The 22,589-nt window shown below is 32.7% G+C and overlaps 1 protein-coding gene across 18 annotated transcripts in view; it reads left to right on the top strand.

Annotated features, from left to right (window-relative positions):
• Nucleotides 1-20,094, top strand: part of LOC118281929 (zinc finger protein 628) — a 126,669-nt gene extending 106,575 nt beyond the window's left edge. For 17 of the 18 annotated variants that reach the window (XM_035602750.2, XM_035602749.2, XM_035602770.2 and 14 more), the window contains 4 exons: nucleotides 11,052-11,236; nucleotides 11,796-11,961; nucleotides 13,034-13,255; nucleotides 13,842-20,094. In XM_035602750.2, coding sequence (XP_035458643.1) covers nucleotides 11,052-11,236; nucleotides 11,796-11,961; nucleotides 13,034-13,255; nucleotides 13,842-14,860 — 1,592 coding nt within the window. In that variant the 3' untranslated portion in view covers nucleotides 14,861-20,094. The remainder of the gene's footprint in view (nucleotides 1-11,051; nucleotides 11,237-11,795; nucleotides 11,962-13,033; nucleotides 13,256-13,841) is intronic. The other variant, XM_035602760.2, reaches the window with a different exon arrangement.
• Nucleotides 20,095-22,589: the final 2,495 nt, after the last annotated feature.

The raw sequence follows: 22,589 nt of genomic DNA, 5'->3' as shown, positions 1-22,589 counted from the left end.
ATGTAGCGTTAAATTTCATAGAAAAATGATCGAAAAGTTTCTTTTGGAGTCATAAAAACACAAAAGAAATTCAAATTACACACTCTATTATGAAAATCAATTGATCTTAGACGATGCCAGACGTCCCGAGTAATCGTTCATCCCCCATATTTTTTTTCACTTAATTTAAACTCAAAAGATACTCGAGTTAATTGCTCGCCTGCTTTCAAGAATTGAACCGATTTTATAAAAGGAAAATTTTCTCCCATTTTCCCTATTTTTTGGCATCGTGGGGGCGTGGTAGCCCATTGTGCGAGGAACGGTGATTAGAATTCAATTTTGGAACAATCGAACGAATGTGTTAAGAATGAGGTGCATTTTAATTGGACGAACGATTTTTGAGTAATTGGTCCATTTAAATTTATTTAAAGTACCATAGCGTCTGAGGGTTAAGGAAAGTTTTGTGCCAAGGAGGTATTACGTGTTATTTTATTATTGTCCTACAATTATGTTATGTGTGTTACTTGACAAATTGTTGTGGTATTCACATGTATAAATACCTACAAATAAATAATTTATAAAGTAATTAAATAAGCTTACAAATAGCACAGTTTATCCTATTAAGAAATAAATACGTTTTATAAATAATGTAAGTATATATTTACGTTCCAATTAAATAATATCATGTACCTACAATACATAGCTCATGGGTAACTATTACAAAACAATACAAGAAAACTAACACAAAACATAACCCGTTCACCGCCATATGGGTAATAATTCATCAAAATTAGTCACGGACGCGGCGGTCAATAATAAAAATTAATAAAAAAAAACTCAACCCTGCAACTGCAACGACAAACATTCGGACACAATGGGGGTACAAACGTCCCGGAAGATATTCCTTTACGTACCTGTGAACAAAATAATAGCCTTGTGCCTCTTATTAGCATAATAATAGTGGCAGTACTATTATTTTGGCGATATTGGCTAACAAACGGCTATTATGGCCTGGGCAGCTGCAGGCCAATTTTTTAAGGTCATTCGCCATTGGTGTTCGGATGCGCTTGAGAACAATGCGTAGGTCACCCTTTATCAGAAGATAATAATAATTTTGATCATAATTTTTATTATTAACAAAAGGATAAATAACTATTGTCCATTTCGTGATTGAATAGGAGTTTAAAGTGTATTATTATAGAGTTCTGTAACTGTAAAGGATTAAGTTTACAGTAGACTCGGTTGAATACATTTTCGCCTACGTTTAGTTCATACAATTTCATTCTAATTTTGGACCTAATGTTTCATATACCTATTTAGATCAATCAGTATTATTATTAGTATTATTCTAACTAGTACTATCGATGCTGTTTTGTATTATTAAAATGAGTTAGTACCTAAAATTTAATCTAGCCTATTAAGTCACCGAATTTTTTTAACGTTTTCCGTATTTTTAATTAATATTTTTGCGCAGTCCAATCAACAATTGAAACGGGACTGTTTTAATAAAAAACACAACTCGTTTGCAAACGTTGAAATAATAATTAACAGCGTAAAAAAAATTAATACAGATTGACATAAGGGTCCCCTTCGGTCCGTTTGTAACACAACAGGTAATCGAAGGGTTAAGTTTAAGGAACAAACAATAGCCGTAGACAAAAAATTGGATCAAGGGGTCGATTTGACACGGAAGAGTTTTATATGAGAGAACAATAAACTCTTTTGTTTTTAAAAATTCGTTAACGAATTTGTTTCACTGTTTGGTCTAAAGACTTTAAAAGAAAAATGAACATTATTCCAATTGATTATAGGTTTAAATTTACGGTAAATGTTATTGATGTCTAATGGCTTGATTTAATAGCTTTAAAGGAAATACTTGATTAGTGGAAAAACAACATTACCGTTTGGTTATGTCCTTTAAATATTTAGGCTTAAATACAGTACTATAATATAAGCGTTGCTTTGGCACGAATGGGCCGGCTCGACTGGAGTGATACCACGGCCTTACAGAAAACCGACGTGAAACAACGCTTGCGTTGTGTTTCGTTGTATAAGTGAGGTTATTGGAGGCGCAATTCCCCGATTCCAAAACAACCCTTAAATTCGTAACCCACAAAAGGCCGGCAATGCAATTGTAATGCCTCTGATGTTTCGGGTGTCCAAGAGCGACGGCGATTGCTTACCATCAAGTGATCCATCAGCTCGTTTACCAGCTTATACCATAAAAACAGAATTCTATAAATCATAATAAAGACCAAAACGAATCCACTAACAACCGATTTACACAGAAATAAAAATGGAAAAACTTCGTCTCTGGCAAAAGTTTAAATCGACATTAAAATCAGATTTAACACTGCAACTGCAGATGAATTTTTAAATCGTCCCCGAGTTGGTGTAGACATTCTTTTTTTGCTCAAAATGTCCGATGTCTCTTGGGGAGGAAGGGGGGATGAATAAAAATAATTGCCGCCCGGGAATGATGCCCGGCCAACCTCTTACTATTCACACGATCTTAGTTAGTAACAGGGTTGGTAGTTAGAGAAAATTGTGAGCTTAAACTAACAATATTAAATGAATGTGGTGTAAAACAAATAGATTTTTATTTATTTCTAACTAAAAAGAATTTATATTTAGAAATATCAACTCATTAATGTTGCTACGTAACTTGAAGAGTTTCTTTTTAATACAATTTAGTAGCAAATTATGATTTGCATTTAACAAAACATCTGTCAAAGTATTAAAAAAATGTCATATATTATTTTCTTTCTTGCTTGTATGTACAATTCTTTTATCGGTCATGAAAATACCATTCTTATTTCACCTTCACAATTCTTTACATAACTAGATTAAAACACAGACATTAATTAACCTAAACCAACAAGAAAAAAACATTAATAACTTTAAAACGTTAAGATAAAACCCACACAAGGAAGTCGTTAGCAACCCTAGCTTCTACAAGCAGCGCCGACTTCAAGAAAACTTGCCAACTATTAGTTTTTTTCTCCTTTTTGCATTTTTCCCGAGCGCTATTTTCTTTTTTTTTTCCTCTATTTCTACGCTTAACCCTCTCCTCGTTCGGTTGAATCTTTTTACTCGTCGCTGAAACGTGTACCCTTTACAGGAGATACTTGGCTATCTTTCTTAACTTGACTGCTTTAGAATTAGTGAGGCGTAGAGAGGGTTAAGTCTTCTTTTATTTTTTAAAAATGAGTTAGGTATGTCCTTGTCAATTTTATTCAATTTTAATTGTTCATATAAATGTTTTTGAAGTCGGTTTGTAGTAGTTTGTAGTATGATGTAATTATTAAATTAAATTAAATTATACCGACCTACATGAATCATAATCATTTTAATTTTAAATCCAATTAACTGTCATATCTTGCATTAAAACGAAAAATAAACTTATTAGCATTAATAATAATAAGTAATAAATAAATGTGTTAATCCTACTTATAGTCAATTTTAATTCTAATAAATAAGATGTTTTCCTCAAATTGCTCGTATTTTAGTTTCGGTACGCTTCGGGTTTCTATGCAATTATCAGCGCGATAAAAATAAATAATAGGTATAAAAATAAATTTACCTTTAGTGGTTTTAGTAGGAAAATAATAAAATTCTGACTGTTTTTATTATGTCATCGTGGTCGAGTTAGCAGTTCAATATTTTATTATATTTTTAGATATGGTTACTGTACGGGAGTTTTTATTTTAATTCAGTTTAGGAATCCCCTAATCCCAATACATAAATAAGTTCTTTGACCACGCTGTTTTACGTTATCGGAAATCGATTAGTCACTTTAATTAGGGAACGGTGTATTAAATAGGAAATTAGTCTTAAATTTGTATTAAATGAAGTTGAAGTATTTGTTTGTTTGAACACGCGAATGTCTGGAACTACTGGTTCGATTTTAATTTTATTTGTGTCAAATAGAATAGCTATAAAACATCACGCACACGATTCATAGAAGCCGAGTAGTGCGGGTGAAACCGCGGCGTGAAGTAGCTGGTTATATTATGTTATAACTGTCTCCATCCCCAAACGATAAACTAATTTCATTACATAATAAAAAAAAACACATTAACAACTCCATCAACCAAACAAACAAACAAAAAAAAAGTACAAAAACCTAAAAATTAAACAAACAATTTTCACCTTTAGTCTCCATACCTTTTCTTACTCCTTGAGAACTCTTTAAGTTTTTATTTGACCACTGAAGCATTCGCGAGATAGCGCCGCGGTGGTGAAAATTAAAAAAAAAAACGGAGCGAGATAAAAAACGGATTCCTCTTTGCTAAGGAAAGTTCTCAGGACCGACCCAACCCCTCGACGAAACGAGTGGGTACTTTTTATTACTTTAACAAACTTTAAAAATACTTTTTCTTTTCACGGATTGTTTTTTCTTGAATCGATTACAGTTAAAAAGTTGTAACTCGATTACTTTTTCGGAATCGATTACGATTATTATTTTTACGTTGTTTTATACTTTTTCAATTTTGAGTTTGGAATTTATAGTCGCCATATTTGATTAAGGTAACTATTACATGCTTATTTATGATGTTTTTTTATTGTAGGTAGATATTTATGAAAAAAATATGTTTAAACATGAATTTATTTTAATAATTATGATAAAAATCGTGTGTGTTTTTTAGAAACACACCTGCAGGAAAAAATAAAATAGTTAATTATATTAGTAGGAAGGTAAAATAAGTGTTTAGTAACCATTTTGTAAAGCCTAAAAATCGATTAGGTCTACTCAAAGTCAAAGTCACATCATTTATTCCATTTTAACCATAAATAGGTACGTTTAAAAGTCAACTTTTAAGAAATAAATAAAAGTCTATCAGTCTGTCCGTCAGTGAAACTAGGTGGTCGTTCCAAAGTCTAGTATGGAAGAGACTCATAGTCCAGTAGTGGACTATTATAACTACAAAACATGTAACATTACGCTAGTGTCGCTACGTCACTTAGGAGATCAGCACGGATGAAACCATTGAGAAAACAACTTATTAGTGGTTAATAATCCTTCTAACTTGAATAACTATTACTGTAAGAGCCATGTTAATTAATGTAACTATGTCTATTTACTTTATTAGCCGAAAACACAGGAACACGGAATATAAAGCGTAACATAACACACACTACAGCGAGTTTAAATGTAAAACGCATTGCCAAAATTATCACTACAAAACAAAATGGCTTCCCAATATCCATATTTAACGGAACGTCAATACGAATTCCGCCCAACGGACGCAGGTGGAATACTATTATATTTTTTTTTATGCCCACTGCCCACCCCGAAATAGTTGGGGGCGAGGGTGGCATAGTTGGGTGGGAGTGCGTGACCCGCCCCCCTTTGTTCACCCCACCCCGCGTCCCCCACGCGGGGGGAGAATGGGTAGGTTGCACCATCATGTGTGCACGCAAATTCGAGGCCCAATAATTTAAATTTCCAATAGCAATGATTAATGTTGTATAAATTCACAAACATACATACATACATGCAAATAGTTTGAATACGGGTGCCGCATTTTGGGTTATTACGTAAAATGGGGCGTATGGAGCGCTGGTTTTTAGTTTAGCTGCATTTTAGGGTTGTTTTTTAGTTAGCCTATTGCCAAGCATAGTTTGAATGCAGATGTGTTTCATTTTAGTAAAATGTTTCGTGTTTGAAAGAGATGCGATAGCGTTCATTTTAATATCAGTGTATTTTCAATACTGATATTGGGAGGCGTGATGTTATAAGAGGAATAGATAGTGATTGAAAGTAGATTTTAACTTTATAGGTACTAGTTTACTGTATTAGCCGGGTAAAACATGTGTTTCGAATAAAACACATATTTTTCCCAATATGCAAGTAATTCTTAATACACAAACAATGTAACTAACCAATAAACAATGCAATCAACTATCTACAATATAAATATAAAAAAATAAATACAAAAAAAATATATTCAACAAAAAAAAATTGCCTTGCCAATCAGAAAACATCAAAAACGCGCGAATAATTTTCGCGTGCAGTATTAAAACGGCGCGAAGTCTGCGTTCCAAATTCAAAAATAAATTGTGCATCGCGCACGCGCCGCTTGGCCGACGTGTTTTAAAATCGACGCGCAACGAGATATGTTTAATTTTAATTTTCGAATCCGCCGCCATATCTATGCTTACGTGGTTGTGTGTATTCCTATGTATGTATGGTTGTGTGGGTGTGTTGTTGGCATTGGTTATAAGTTAGAGTTTCGGGTTTGTTACTAACTTACTACTTGGATTATTATCGCTTTTTTAGCTAGGATTATTATCCGTTTTATTTGATTATTCTAGGGACCTTATAAAGATTGTCTTGTGGCTAGGAATTTAAATCAAAATCAGTTTTCTTTTCACAATAATCACGTTACTGTTATATTATATGTTTATCTTATTATCAAACATTAGTATACAATGAGATTTTAATACAATACAAGCAAAACCACTGAATAATAATTCATCATCATATCAGCGACAACATAATGTCCAGCGACAACAGCTGACAAAAACTCTCCAATGACTTCCAACTCCATCACTCAAATCTTAAACTCACATTTTCCGCCATAGAATTTTCCGGAAAACTCGAAACAACTCACTCTCCTACGACATGTACAACTCACATACGTGTGTATGTATGTGTGTATGTCTATGTAATAGTTTGTCTATATCCGCGTGCAGGAGACGTATGCCTGACATATCATATTAATGTCTCACATTCATACTTAATGTCCTTTTTTAGATGTGCACGGAATTTAATATGTCACATGGTTATTATAAGTTTACGACATATTATATTATTTGTAGAAACCTACACTTTTATTATGTATCTGTAGTGTTATGTAGTTAGATTTTAGCTTGTATGAGAAGAAAAAATATTATCATTATTAGGTATGATGAAATGATTACAATCATGCTTTTAAGTCTTTGACTGCCAATAGAAAACTGTTGAAGGCAAATCCTCCGCTAACGTCGGTCACCGGTGACCACCACGGTGTTTAGCGTGTTAAGCTATTTAGCGGATTTTAGTCAGTAAGAGTCTAACACTACATACATTATACTTTAGGGTAGACACATCACGTCTATCCTAAAGTATGATGTACATAGAATGAATGGTAGGCACTGTAGCTGGTACGCTGACTATGTTCTAACGTGTTATGGGTCTGATTAAAGCAAGAAACTATGTATTAGTGTCAACAAATCAATGATTTCCTAATTAATTATGTATTAAAAAATGTTTGTCAATTTAATACAATTCTAGATTAGGTATGATTAAGTGAGCTCGAGGTTTTGCTTTTGAAAAACTAAATGAATAATAATCTCATAATTAGTGCTTCCATTTTAGTACACAGAAGGTTTTGTCCAACGTCAGAAAAGGACATTAAAAAATACCACAACGAAACTCTTTTATCTGTCAAAGAATTTTTAATCTTTTACAAAACAAAAAGCGAAGTTTTTAAAAGACAAATTAAATTAAATTCTCTTAAGTCACGTCCCGAGCGACACGTAGATTTTAATCATTATTATTTGAGTTGACATTCTTTTTTTTTCTCTCTTTTTAAACATAAAAAGATAAAGTTTTGTACTCTTTTTTTACGAAATGTCTGCAAAGTTTTTAATAGACCTATAATTATTATGTTGCGAAACTTGGCTCTGTAACTGAATTCCTTTGCCTTTGTGAAATGTAAACGAGAATTGACAATGTCTATGATTGTTGTTCTTTTTGCAATTTGAAACTGTTTATAATGGCATTAAAACAATAAAACGAGATCAAACAGAAGCACTACAATACAACATTGGCACAATGATTACAAAATTGACACAATAAATTTAGCTGTCACAATTTGACAGCTGTCAAAATTCATAGACAAAATAGCGGCGGCGTGATAAATATGACACTAGCCGCCATGATTGTCAACTCAAAATAAAAGATGGTGCCTCTAAATTTAGCTTAGCTTAGCTTAGATTTCCTCAGAGCTGGCCGCGGGTATAAAATAAGGGCCGTTTTAATCATAAATATGACAATAATATTGTTTTATCTGACTAAATTATAGTATCTCTCTCAAAAAGCCGAGTCGGAAACTGACTAACTGTCTACATAAGAATGTTTAATGCCTACGCAGGCGAGTCAAAGGTGGCTCTGAGGTACTTTTGTATGTAAATCGAACGCGTAGGTTTCAGGGCACTTAGGTTCTGTCTAGGCTTTGTACCTGGATTCCAGTTAGCTTTGAAATGTTTTTAGGTTTTACTAATTAGGTGTTTTTGTTGTTTTGACCGTTTGTGTTATGTTTTAATGTTTAGTTTTTTAGTGTTGTCCTAAAAACGTTTGGAATTTTAGAAAGACTTTTGTTGTCTTTTGTGACTGTGTTTGTCAGTAATGTTACTAAAAATAATAAATAATATGTCTAGTAGTTTGTTTTTAACACAATTTTAAATAGTTGTATGATTTAAATTTAATTATAAAAAGCTCCTAAAACTAAAAAATAAGGTTTAAAAATCACACAAGAGCTCGAATTAGCAAACTATAAATCCGTTCACGATCTAAAAGATACCATCCTTTACCATCGCACATCGGCCGAACTGTGCTAAGGTAAGCGCCTTTCCCTTCCCATTTATTCATAGTGAAATAACAAAAATAGCTATACTGTTAGCTGCCAACATAACTAGACCCCTCACTTAATTTACTAACACACCGCAAAGGGGTCAACTACCATTGGCTGGTTCACGCGTAGGTTGTGCAAGTTCTATACGTTGAAAAATGGCGGTGAAGCCACAATAGTCTATGGAACAGCGAACCCGGAAGACATATTGACCATAGACAAGATTAATCTTAGGTTTGTTTGTTTTTTTCTTGCGTTCGGAAATATATTGCGTTTAATATGACATTTATGATGTTGTCCACAGATTACATATGGGTTTATGATTGCGGGTATCGTTTATTTTTTAAGTGATTGTAAAATATTTTATGATTGTGATTAAGGTATGTGGTTTTAGAATTTACTAGACAGGAAAAAGGTTAGGTGTTCGTACGTTCACAAATTTTAATTACGATAGAACTTGTAATACAAGTAAACTTTAAAATTAAATGAACGTCGTTTTATTTAAACAAGATTAACACGATAAACTTTAAAAACAAAATATAATTGAAGACACAATTTATTATTCAAAAATAATTATTAATGAATAAAATGACACACGAAAAACACATTCCAACTTATTATTCACAAATAATTATTAATGAATAAAAATAACACACAGAAAATAAAATCGCCAATAGAAAATAAAACGCATTATGTAATTAATTCACAAAAATCACTTAGAAACTTCCCTATTATTATATGAAACAACGTCTATTACCAAAGACAATCCATTTAAAAACATCAATAAACATTTATAGACGTTTGCTATTAGCAAATGAAAAACCATAAAGTACTTTTATTTATTGTCTATTGATGTAATCGTAGGATCATGTCCATGTGTAATAATATTGTAATATGCTTTGATTAATTCTTTATATTGTCTCTTAAGTTATTCTTTGTATTTTTTAAATAGACCTTTTGTCTCTATGTAGACTATAAAGTCTGTGAAGTTGGTTGGTCCGTCTTACTTTTTGAAATAATTGTAGACTAGTTACTTATATTGTTTTAAAAAGATAAAAAAAAAGTAATTGTAAAAATCTATTAATCTTGACAAATACTATTTTGTGTATTTTTACTTCATTTTATAATCGCATTTTTGAGTTTTTTTAAACAAGTTTTTCACAAAATTTCGACACTTTTACATTTTATAGTACTCTACTCACTAAAAGGTCGTGATATTCCAATAAAAACTAAGAACCTTTATACAGTAATCACCATGACACAACAATCACCACTTAGATTGAATTAACCGTGAAGGATCGGTGATTATTGACTTATGTAGTGTGTGGTTTCCGGAATCGTACCTAAGACCTCATTTAGGTAATACAATTGCATAATGTTTAACAGGCACTTTATAGTTAGCATCATAACCACTTACGATACAATTTTTATAACCTAAAGAGATTTATGTTAAATAATAACATCACCAACAAAAAATAAAAGTGCCAATGATACAATCTAAAATAATTACTGCTGAAAAAAATCAATAATTACTTCTCAAATTAGACAAATAACTAAATAATTATATCGACCAATTAATTTCGAACAACCGTCGAGATCTCGCAATAACCAAACACGAACATAAAACAGACAAACCAATATTTAAATCACTGTTATCAGCCAACTAATAAAACATATACACTTATAAAATTTACTGGCAATAAATATGGCGATCGGACCGTTACAACCTACACCAGATACACATACATATCTATCTAGTTGCATCTAGGAAATAATTCTACAATAATCTTAGTCCCTCACGCGTATAATATGCACGCATTCTTCCCAGACATGCAAAATTCACATACACTAACAAAGCCCAGGACTCCGTACATACACGCGCCTCTGTGTGGGTAACGCGCCTGTGTGCGTGCGTTCAACGACCTATGCATTTGCTTGCAGTACAGGCTAAAAGTATGCGTTCGTTTTATTATGGTCTTATTTTAAAAATGGAACGCCACGTTCGGTTTCTTTCGCGTTGGGTTAGGTCGTGGTCGTGATTTTTCGGCTTTTTAACAAACGTGCAACGGCTGGCTGAGATTGTTTCGAATTTCGAACTGGTTTGCGGTTCCGTTGTGTAAGATTACCGTTAGTGTTCGATTTTCGAACGTCGATTGTTCTAATTTTGATGTTTGGTTTAGGTTTAATAGGAGCATATGGTTCGGATCTTAAAGATTGGATCTTAAAAACATTCTTGTTAATTATTAGGGTCAAATGTATTGTGTTGCGTTAACTCTCTCTCAGTTTATTGTGCTCTATAAATGAACTCTTAGCACATGCGAAAGAATCGCAAGAAACTTCAAATGAATCAGTTTTATCTTTAGACCGGACGGCACTGAAGTTTATAAGACCTATCTTTTAAAGTATTTGATAGGCCAGAGTACAACACAGTCTTAAATCTAGCCTTCTTTACAGGGGAACGCCCATACAAGTGTCATCTCCCTGACTGTGGCCGAGCCTTTATCCAACTTTCGAACCTTCAACAGCATCTACGGAATCATGACGCTCAAGTGGAAAGGGCCAAAAATAGACCGTTTCATTGCAATATTTGCGGGAAAGGTTTTGCCACTGAAAGCAGTTTGAGAACCCATACGGCAAAGGTCAGTATCTAAAATAATTTATAAAAAATCATTTTTCCTAATGTGAATTTAATTATTAAAAAGAAATTATATTTTTTGAATTATTGTTATTCAGAATTTTAAATATCTTTAATTCGATTTTTCGTATAAAAATAATCTTCATAAAATTTAATGTAATTTATTATTATTCTGAATAGATGCTGATTGATTGAAATATTGTTCTATTTTACATAACAATTTACCAAAATTGTAATATTGTTATCATTGTTGATATTGTTTTTGGCAATTGTACACTGTTTTTCTTTTGTTTTTATCACATTTTAAAGTTCTCAAAAACAAACGGAACTTATTTTTTGTTTTTTAACAATTATTTAAGCATTTTATTATAAGTTTCAAAATTAACAACAAGAAATATCAATTGGCAATTTTAACATTATTTTGCTTGATATCAAAATTGACTGTTTGGCAAATTTTTCTTTCAAAATTCCCTCTCGACTGTATATTTATTTTGTGTGTTTTATTACGAATGTGTGCTAATCTTTGAACTGCTATGCCCGCATCGCCACCGCCGGTGGAACAGGAGCTTCAGCTGCACCTTGGTGTTTTGCAGCAACACGCGGCACTCATGATAGGTGGCGCTACAGCCACTCCGTGCCCAATATGCCACAAAGTAGTGTTCGGTGGCGAAGCTCTCGTAGAACACATGAAGAATACTCACAAGGACCCGAATGCATCCGGCGTTGCGAGTAAGTTTCACAGCGTTCGACTTTTCAAATATTCGAAGGATTGGTTGGTTTGAAAAAAGAACTCCGGTTGACAAGCAAAACGTCGAAGAAGTTCCTTTTTTGAATTCTTTCGAAAATGGAATGTTGATAACGACGCTTTATTCCGCTTTTGGGAATGGAACGTCTTCGACATTCTTTTTTCAATTTGTTTTTGGGTTTTAGTTTGTAATTTAGATTGTAAGATCTCTCCTATTGATTTAACGTATTTTTTTTAATAACTTGTTTATGAATAACTTTATTTTAAACCTTGGCACGTATAAAATCATTTTATTCAAATAATTGTATTAACTATTAACATAACGTAACTTGTAAGTACGTTACAAAAGGAGAGATATAGTATGTAAGTTATGCCACTGGAAGTTTGTAACTGGTCATCGTAACATAGCGATAAGTAGCACTTATCTAACATTATGTTTAGCGTTATAAAAGCTTCCAGCTGGCACAAAGCCATGAGGGGTGTTGGTTTCAATATCAACGGTAAAACAAAAACGTATCGTATCCATAAATCTTAAACGTAACTTAATAAATAAGCGCTGAACGCGATCCGGGGACTAAATGTTATTGTTTTAGCATCATTCTGAGGGTAGTGTGTTTTGCAAACATTTCTTGCTTGTCACTGGAATTACAAATTCTTCGGATGGCGTTCAGTCTGTATTATCATAACATGTTTTGTTTATGTATCTAATGGCAGCGTTTTCCTCGTTTTCTATCGTCAATTCCGTTTCGTTGGCATCCAATGTTCAGTTAATTGGTTTCTGTTTTGGTTCTACTTATTGATTTATTTAAGCTCCATTTATTTTCGCGTTTTGATTTCGTTTAATCGAATCTAAGTGTTTGGGCGGCATTTTGTCGGTTGAAAAGGTTTTATTCAATTGATTGAATGTCTTTAGAAAAAATACTTCATTATTGAGTAGCTAGCCAACCGACAAGGTATCGTCTCCGAAAAAAAATGGAACTAACAATGGAACTAACCTATTGTTTTTTCTTTTTTCCTTCCCCCTAACCCACTAACCTACCTAATCCTGGTGACTAGGCCCACCGGCTACGTCACCGTACCCAGCGCAAGCTAAACCTGTTGATCCTTACATAGCGAAGCGACGGACGGCGAACCACCCCTGCCCGGTGTGCGGCAAGCACTACGTGAACGAGGGTTCCCTGCGGAAGCACCTGGCTTGCCACCCAGAAACCCAACTGACCAGTGGACTCAGGATGTGGCCTTGCTCTGTTTGCCAGGCTGTGTTTACGCATGAAAGTGGTAAGTGGTCTTGTAAAGTTAATTTCAAGTCAAGAAAACTGTGCTACTGAGAGAAAAAATTGAATAGCCTCATTGAAGAAATTCGGAGTTATGAAAAGAAACATGAAATCATTCCAATTTTACAAAGGATTTCGAAATCTAGTTAATAATTTCAGGTTTTCAGTATCATTAAAGTTTATAAGTTTAGCTCAAATTTTGAAAATACCAACCACAACAAGCACTGTTCCCAAGTACTTGATTAATTATTCTCAAGATATCTGACTGCATATTTGTCTAATATTGACTCGCGACCGTATCAGTCAAATATGCAAACACCAAGTCGATAACAACTAGACTATAGTTGTTAAAACTTGACAAAGAGATAAATCACAACACGGAATGGAGCATAAAATATTTTTGAACCGGAATCGAATCTCGTTCCCGAAGGACATTTATCATAGATGCCGTGAAGCCGCAGGCAAAAGCTAGTTATGAATTGGACAACTAACAATGTGTTTGTAGATTTGATTCTTTGTGCAATACTATAAATTATAATTGTCAAATTCGATTTTAAAGGTCATTTCTCATTTGCCTTTCTACATTCCAGGCCTCCTCTCCCACATGGAACACATGAGAATGGAACCGAAACATCAGTTCGCTGCCCAATACGTTCTATCCAGGGCAGCAGCCGAGAGACGAGAGAGGGACATCATCGCCGCCGTCTCGGCCTCAGCTGGAGGGTCAGGTCTCTTGAACCTCGCACCTCCCTCTCCAGCTCACTCAGACTCATCCTCGAATGGACGACTGTCATCCTCAGCTGGTTCAGAAGCAGGGGCGGCAGTCAACAAACTCACGGACCTTCTAAGATCAGCCAATAATGGACACCAAGCGTACGGAGACGAAAGAGTCGCAGCCATAGCCGCGGCCGCCGCCAACATGATGGCTCAGCCTGGCGAGGGTGCTAGTGCCGTGCAGGTAGCTGCTGCCAACCTGGTATCCGCGATGAGGCAGCAACTGGCCAGAGAACCACCACCAGCTCAACCTCCGGCAGAAACACCACCAGCACCTTCAGAAGCCGCATTGAGAATTCAGCAAGCAGAGGCCTTACTTCGAAGCCAGGCTGAAGCACTTCGACTTGCCGTCTCCCAAGCAGCTGCAGCACACGGTAACGATGCTGCAAGTCCTTTAAGACACAACGGAGGCTTTCCTCCGCAACCACCGAATGATGCTAGTGGACAAATTTCACCAGAATTAGTAGAAGCGTTTAGAATTGCACAAGAGCAGCGGTTAGAGCAGGCGCTGAGATTGCACGATCCGAGAATGCTAGGGTTTAACTTGCCGTCACCAGTGCAGCAGGCAGCGCAACAAGCGGCGCAGCAAGCAGCTCAGCAGGCAGTGGCCGCACAGCAGGCCGCCGCCCAGCAAGCTGCCCAACAGGCTGCACAGCAAGTGGCCCAGCAGGCTGCACAGGCCGCACAGCAGGCCGCGCAGCAAGCCGCGCAGCAGGCCGCACAACAGGCCGTCCAGCAACAGCACATGCAGGCCGCGCAAGCAGCTCAGGCTGCTCAGGCTGCCCAACAAGCCGCTCAGCAAGCTGTCCACTTACAGCAAAATCCTCAGCCATGAAAATTCAGCTATTACTAATCCGATGCGATTTCGCCGCAATAGATGTAATTTAGCTCGTAAATCTTAGGGAAATTATATAAAAGGGTGACTTTTGTATTTTTTGGATGATAACAGTTTTTGGGCCGGAATTTGAACGAAATCGCCTCTGATTGGTAATGCTTGACGATTGTTATTTTACCGAGTTAGTTTTGGACTCTAAAGTGTTTTTACGTTTTAATTTTAGCCGGCAAAAGTATACAATTATGAAAAAAGTATATAATTATAAAGTAATAACATTAATTTAGATAGAACTAACTGTTGTAAATAGGGAAACTTTTAGCGGAAACAAATTTTACTGTATATAAAATAATTAAAAAGTACCTAAAATAGTTGAATGAATGAACAAAAAATGGAACAAAAACTCGCCCGAACAAGTAATTAGATGTAGTGTTACGACAAATAATATTACAGTGCAATCTTCTATTATTTGTTTCGTTATTATTGAGTGTTATATTATATTATATTATATTTATTTTTATTAGCTTTACCACCAGAGCAGTGAATTTCTTAGCTTAGTACAAACTTTTGGATGTGCCAAACAGGTTTAAGCACGTTTTGTCGCATTTAGCGATGGTTTATTGCAATATAATTAGTTGCATTATGTTTCCATAGGATATTTTATTAATATTATTATTCAATTTTTAATAATTATTTATATTAATAATTCTTTTCACGCAATAACACGTCTTATGCTAGTCACGTTTTGAACGCACAAAATAATTCTATTTAACAAAAATAAATTTTATTTAACTTTTTATTTTCATTTCAAAATTTTCTTATTTCTTGGCGTATTTTATTTTTAAATGCCATATTAGATTATAATTGTGTAAATACCGTAGCACTTTACGTAAATGTTGAAGCTTTTGTTTTATAACATAAAAAAATTACAGTTTATTTTAACATTAATATTGATTATTTTAACTGGAAAAATAATTATTTACAAAATGATTTGTATAGTTGTATATATAAAAAATATTCATTATTTTTTCAGAAGACTGCCGTTACTTACTTTTGTATGTAAATAAAACAAAATGGAATTGTAATTGATAAAAAAAAATAGCGATTTTTCACTGAACTTACAATTTAACAGGACAATTATTCATAATTGGACTAAACGTCGAAGTAAAATACAGAACAAGATCCAATAATAGCTTACGACGACAATTACTTTGAGTAGACGAAACAAAACACAAGACATTCTTTTCATCACGGATGTTCACACAGCCCACATAATTACATTTTTATTTTTATTTTCAAACAAGCATAATTAAACAGCAATAGCCCAGAAATCATTTCAAATGATTAATAATTGCTCTCAGCAATTATAAAATCATTAAACAATAAACATAAATAAATAAATAATGCATACAGTTGCCGTAATAGATTTATAGTTCATGGTTACAAAATATCTCCCATTTTTTACCCATAAATTGTGGGGGATTTCTTGTAACGTCAAATTTAAGAGAATGTCAAGTGTTGCCGAATATTCTTTTTAATATTATCAACATGTATAATAATAAGACACAGTTTATATGAACTGTATAAATAATTATACTTTGTATTGTTCATATAAATTGTATTATACGTATAATCGTAACATAGGTAAGGTAAAAATAAGCTGATTTTAATGTACGTAATTATTTGATTCTTGAATTAATATTGGTATATGCGTACGGTGATGTGCGCTCCATCAAAAGTGATGTCACTGCTACGTTATATCAATGTAAATAGGAAAAAAATCAATGCAATAGCCCAAAAAATCATTTTTTATTTCATTATCGTGTTTTTAATTTTATGAATGAAAGATGGTTTAATTTCAAATGTTTATTTCCTTATTCTTAATTTCATTTATGACATGCAAAACTTTTCGGCGAAGATTTATTTATTATTTTGGTACGGACAGGCAAGTTACACCGAGACGCGAATGGTTACCCGGTACCGAATAGACATATGTTTTCTAGGAAACGTGAGTAAAAATTCAACCTATATTGGACGTGAAAACAATTTTGACTGATAATAAACCAAAAAATATGAAAAATCGCATAAAATTCCAAGTGAACGGATCGCTATTTATGTAAAAAATGTCCTCATAAATTAATATATAAATAAATTAATATAACAACAAAAGAAGTTCCTATGAATATTGTATAAAAGGTATTGTTTTAAATTTAGGTCTTAGTAGAAGGAAAAATTTATGAACGTTTGGTATTTTTAAAGTTATAATTAATGTACCATCATGTTAGGGAACTTAACTCAGAGGAGACGAGTTGTACAAAAATAAGAAAAAGCACGGATCGTGAATCCTAACATTAGATTTTTAGATCAAAAGTTACGTTTCCAAGAAAGTGTTCATGACGCAACGTGGTCCACGTTTTTGCGCGCCGTATTTGTAAATTTATTGTAAAAAAATATATTCAAGTCGTATTTTCGAGACCGTAAAATTTAATGATAAGAATTTTTGATTAAGGGTACGAAAATAAAATGAGAAAATTTAGTGTTTAGGTCGACGCCGCGCAAAAATGTGGACGCATACGTTTTTTCTGTGATCATCGAAAAGGAATAGTTATAACAGATCGTGTCTGCGAATTGTCAGAGGTTACTTTTAAGTTTTCGACGGTGAATTTTTTTAATGTTGAATGGAAAAAAAATATGGAAAAATGTTTTTCTACATTTTATTTTATGACAAAAATTCCGTAGTTAAGCAGTGTACATTAAATATAAAGCCTAATTAACAGTGGAGGCGATGTACTGGATCGCCGATACAAAGTCAAATAATATTACACTTGGTAACATTTGGTAGCATTTGGTAACATTTGTAATATTTTTTGACAGTTTTTTAGTATCAATAGTACTGGATTCAGTTAATGTCTTCTCCCATGTGGAAATTAGTCTGCATGAATCTCAATTTTTATATGCGCTGTCAGTTTTAAGATGGATACGACGTTCCGTAATGTTGTAGTTTAATTGGCTATTATTAATAATTAAAGTTTTTTGTTATTTAATTGTTTTGTTAATAGAAAAATTCGTTGAAAAACGTTTTGAATTATCACTTGAGCTCGATGAAGTTTAACATCGTTTTGGTCAGTTTTCGAGCAAGAAAAAGTGATTGAATTTACCAATTTTACAGTTGTTTTGCAACTGAACATCGAATCGCAAACTTGAACCAGCGATTACATTACATTTTTTATTTTAAAGTTAATTGTAAAATGTTATTCGTTGCTTTACTTGGGAGTTGTATACTATTTCGAAATGTATTTGGTAAACTCTTTTAAAATCAAAAATGTGTGTAACATAAATAAAATACTGTTATAGTTTGGGGTAATTCAATAGTAATAAAATTTTTGGGGTACAAAAAATGTAATTCAAAACTAATATGTAAAAAAGTGATTTTCAAATTTTAAAATCCAGGTAATTCCAGGTAAAGCAATTGACAATATTTTACAAAATTGTTAAGTTTTTAAAACAATGAATTGCTGTTGATTTGAATTACACATCCTTATTGACTGTTAATACTATTTTAATTTTTCGCTTGTTCGTTTATGTAATTCGTAACTTTTTTATTGTTTTATGACATATTTAGCTAAATATACATCATTAATCATAATTAAGTGTAGTCAGGATAGCCAAGTTTTCAATTTAACTCACATAGTAGACTTATAATCTTAATGTATCGTAAGTTAGTAATTAATGTAATGTAATGCCTATAAGCGATTCATAAATAAATGTTCTTGAATATTTATTTATGAATAGTTATTCATATAATATAACATGAGCACTAAACTGCGTATTTTATATTATACAGTACAGTAGTAAACAACGAATAAAAAAAAACAAATAAATACAAAAAAAAAGTATATATCAGTGTACTTAAATATGATAGTTAATGGAATTAATTATTGGTGTTTTTTAAACGGGATTTTATTCCATCCCGTTCTCACGTCGTATCCATATATATTCATAATTTTAAGGGAAAAATGTGCAATCATCAATTTATTATAAACTTTAACTACAAAAACTAAAAATTCAATAATTTTAACATGGAAATAAATTTTACTAAAATATTTGAAGAAAAATTCAAAACTAAAACTAAAAAAAGGAATATGTTTTTACTTTTTTGGAATGTTTTTGGTGAATTTAAAATACTCTGACAGCGCATTATTTTTTGTCTATTTTATTGTAATGCCTAGCCTCTGTAATGTCACATAGGGCATTTACGTTGTTACAACGTTTTGTTAAATCGTTTACATTTCTCTGTTTTTGTAAAATCCAAAACAAAAATTCAATTGGTGTATTTCTAGTCTTTATCTTTTAAAAATGTCGTGATTGGTCAAAAATAATTGTTGTACAACATTTTTGGAAACAGTATCTATCTAATAAAAATTGTAAAAAAATAATATTTGAACACGGAAACTTGTAAAAAATTTAAATATTAAAAAAATTAATGATAATATTGTAACTACCTACAATATAATTTCGGCGTAAAAATTGTAAAAAATTCAAAATGTTTAGGCGTTAGATTTAAAAAATTTACGGGTTAGGTAGAAGTCAAAATTCTTGTTTGGCATGCTGTATTTAAACTTAAAAAAAAGTAAAAATTAAAACAAAATTGTAAATAAATTTTAGAAATGTGATGTGACGATATTACTGTACCTAATCGATGTTTAGGCGAATAAACATACATACATACATACATGTTGGATATTCTTAAATCTCTTTAGTAACGAGTGTTCACGACAGATAATTTTTTGTTTAATTATTTTGTAATTTTTATCTTAAAATTATTTTTTCGTGTATAGAGTTGTACCCTATAATTTTAAGTTTAATAATTATTAAAAAAATATTAATATAAAACGATGCCATGTTTTTAAGTAATTATTTTAGATTTACTCGATGTGTTTATTAAATATTATTATATTTTTTATAAAAGTTATTATTTTTTTTGTACTCAATATTTAGTCAAAATAAGAACTGCTATGTAATTTATAGTTAGATTCAGTGTTGTTACGTTAAGCAATATTTTTTTAGTTATTACATTTTATTGAACAAATTTAATTAACCCATTAATTTTATTGTGAAAAATTGTTTAATTTTAACAACGGAAAATGCTTATTGTGTCATTAAATTGAGTATAGTGACTATTATTGCCGAAACGGTTAGCTATAATTATTTTAAAAAAATAAAAAGGATGATTCATAGGTGCGTTTTTCTTTATAAACCCTTGTAGAAATGTAACAAATTGGATAAATGGTATTTAGTGAGTGTTTTCAGGATAGATACTAGACATGTTCATGGTCGTAGATGTCCTACCCACTCGCACGAAGCGCTTCGCTTCAAACTTCCTTGTGCGAACTGTTAGGGATTGGAACTCTGCCGGAGTCTGTGTTTCCTGATGGGTATAACCTGGGTGTCTTCAAGGCCCCAGTGAATAGGTTGCTTATGGGCAGACGTGCTCCATCGTAGGCCACATCATCGCTGAATACTAGGTGAGATAGTGACCAAACGTCGAACCATCAAATATAAAAAAAAAACAAATACTTACTAATATTTAAATTAGTAAGTATTTGTGTGAGTGGCCTCTATTTCCTAAATTAATCCATAGTAAAGATAACAAAAGCGTTTTTTATTAGAAATATATAAAATATTCAAGACAAGAGCAAACAAAACTTTGATTTAAAAAATCCTCGACTAACAACGCCATCTCTGATTGAGTAGCTAAACTAAAACAGACAATATTCTTATTAGACGATTCTTGTTAGATAAAAATTTACTAGGTTTCTTATTAGATATTTTTTATTTTCTCGTATGAATGAGTAAAGAGATAAAATTCCAGTTATTTTCTGTCTGACGTTTATCTTCGCTTGCATTTGTAAATAATTGCGCGCTTTTAGGAAAAAATAATCACCAAGGTAAATTAAATATTTCTTATATCTTTATTTACATTTTACTTATTGGAAAACATTTTTATTTTTCATATTTTCGATAAATAGGTAATAAAATGTTTATTTTCTCAAGTTACTTTACAGTTTTTTAATATAAAGATTGATGGCTACAAAAATGCAAAGATTGATGTTTAAGATTTTGATAAGAAAGTTTGCATTAGGTACGGTACTTTCTGATTATTATATTTTTTATAAGAGAGCTGCGGTCTACCTAGTGGGTTTACCGGAGCTCCGGGTCGAAAAGCAGGAGAAGGAACGGGGTGGTTTTTAGTCAGTAAGAGTCTGACACTCCCTCTCGCCTTGCCCAAGGTGGGAGAAGTAATTGGATGATTTTCCCCCCACAAAAAAAAAAGGTGCGGTACTTTACCGACACGTACCTATTCGTAAAAGAGTGCGTTTGTTGTCTAGTCTATACGAATAATTTTCGAGGTGGCAACCAGATGTTGCACAACGTATTTAACGGGTTCGATTCCCATAACAAATGATTATATGAGGGATGTTATTCACAAATTGTTGTTTCGGGATCGAGTGAGGTGTTATAAGATGGCGTTTATAAACACGCTTACGATATAGGAGAAAATTAAATGGTAGTGTCCCAGCAATGTTTTGTTCTAATCTGATTTCAGTTATTTGTAGTATTATAGTAGCCTTTCCTTTGGGTAAATAACTAAATAAAAATACTGCTCCCGAAAAAATTAACTCAACTTACACCAAGAAAAATAAATCAAAGTCTTTCTTCTTATTATTATAAATAATTCTTCTTTCTATCTTGTTCTAATCAAATTAAGAATTTATTATTGCAATCAAATATTAATTTTAGAAGAGAAAATTATCGTTATACGAATTTAACAAAAATGCCATCTATACCATTTTGCATAAACTGCTAAAAGTGCAAGCGACTCACAAATTCACTTAAACACGCACTCTAGCGGCTTCAACCTGCATTATTTAGATGGGGTAGTATGTAACGTCCCTTAGTAATATCAAGTCAAATTCGCAACTTTAGGTTCGAACAACGCCATCTATTGAGTTACTGTAGTACTAACACTTGAGGTACATACAACGCCATCTATATAACGATACTTGAACTTCTAAGATCAACGTGTGCGTCAGATCGTCTTTGTGTTCGAGTGAGTAATTCACTAAGGGTTGAAGTTTATGATAGTGTTACATAGATGGCGCTGTACATATAAATTATAAGATTAAAGGCGGAAAATAAATAAGTAAACGTAAATACACAAGGTGGTAGGCAGATATAAATAATTTCAACACAATCATCATTGTCGTCGAGTTAGTGATAGCTTGTCAAGGACACTGGACAGCCCGTGACAATTTTTTAGAGGTTTTACTACAATTTGCAAAATTGGCAGATACGTTATAATTATATCGTAGTATAAAAAGATTACAGATTTACAGAACAGAAGTTCAGCTCCTATGAGATCTACGGGATCAGTAGACTTGATGATAAAATGCGTTCTATGTACTTTGACGTCACAAGAAGACTAATGCATTATGCTAAATCCATCATAAATCAGATAAAGCCGCTATTTATGAATATTCATAATTAAGTATGCATTTAGTTACGACTGAACGAAATAATTAGATAAATTTTATTGTTTAGACACCGCACATCAAACTATCCAAAATTCTTGCAATGAAATGTCATCTCTAACACTAAGACTTAAGGTTGAAGATCCATTCAATGAATACAACAGATTAGGGTATCTTGATCTGCTGTGTCTGTTCTACGT

Source organism: Spodoptera frugiperda, chromosome 16 (genome assembly GCF_023101765.2).
Source record: "Spodoptera frugiperda isolate SF20-4 chromosome 16, AGI-APGP_CSIRO_Sfru_2.0, whole genome shotgun sequence".
NCBI lineage: Eukaryota > Metazoa > Arthropoda > Insecta > Lepidoptera > Noctuidae > Spodoptera > Spodoptera frugiperda.
This window is presented reverse-complemented; position numbering and strand designations above follow the sequence as displayed.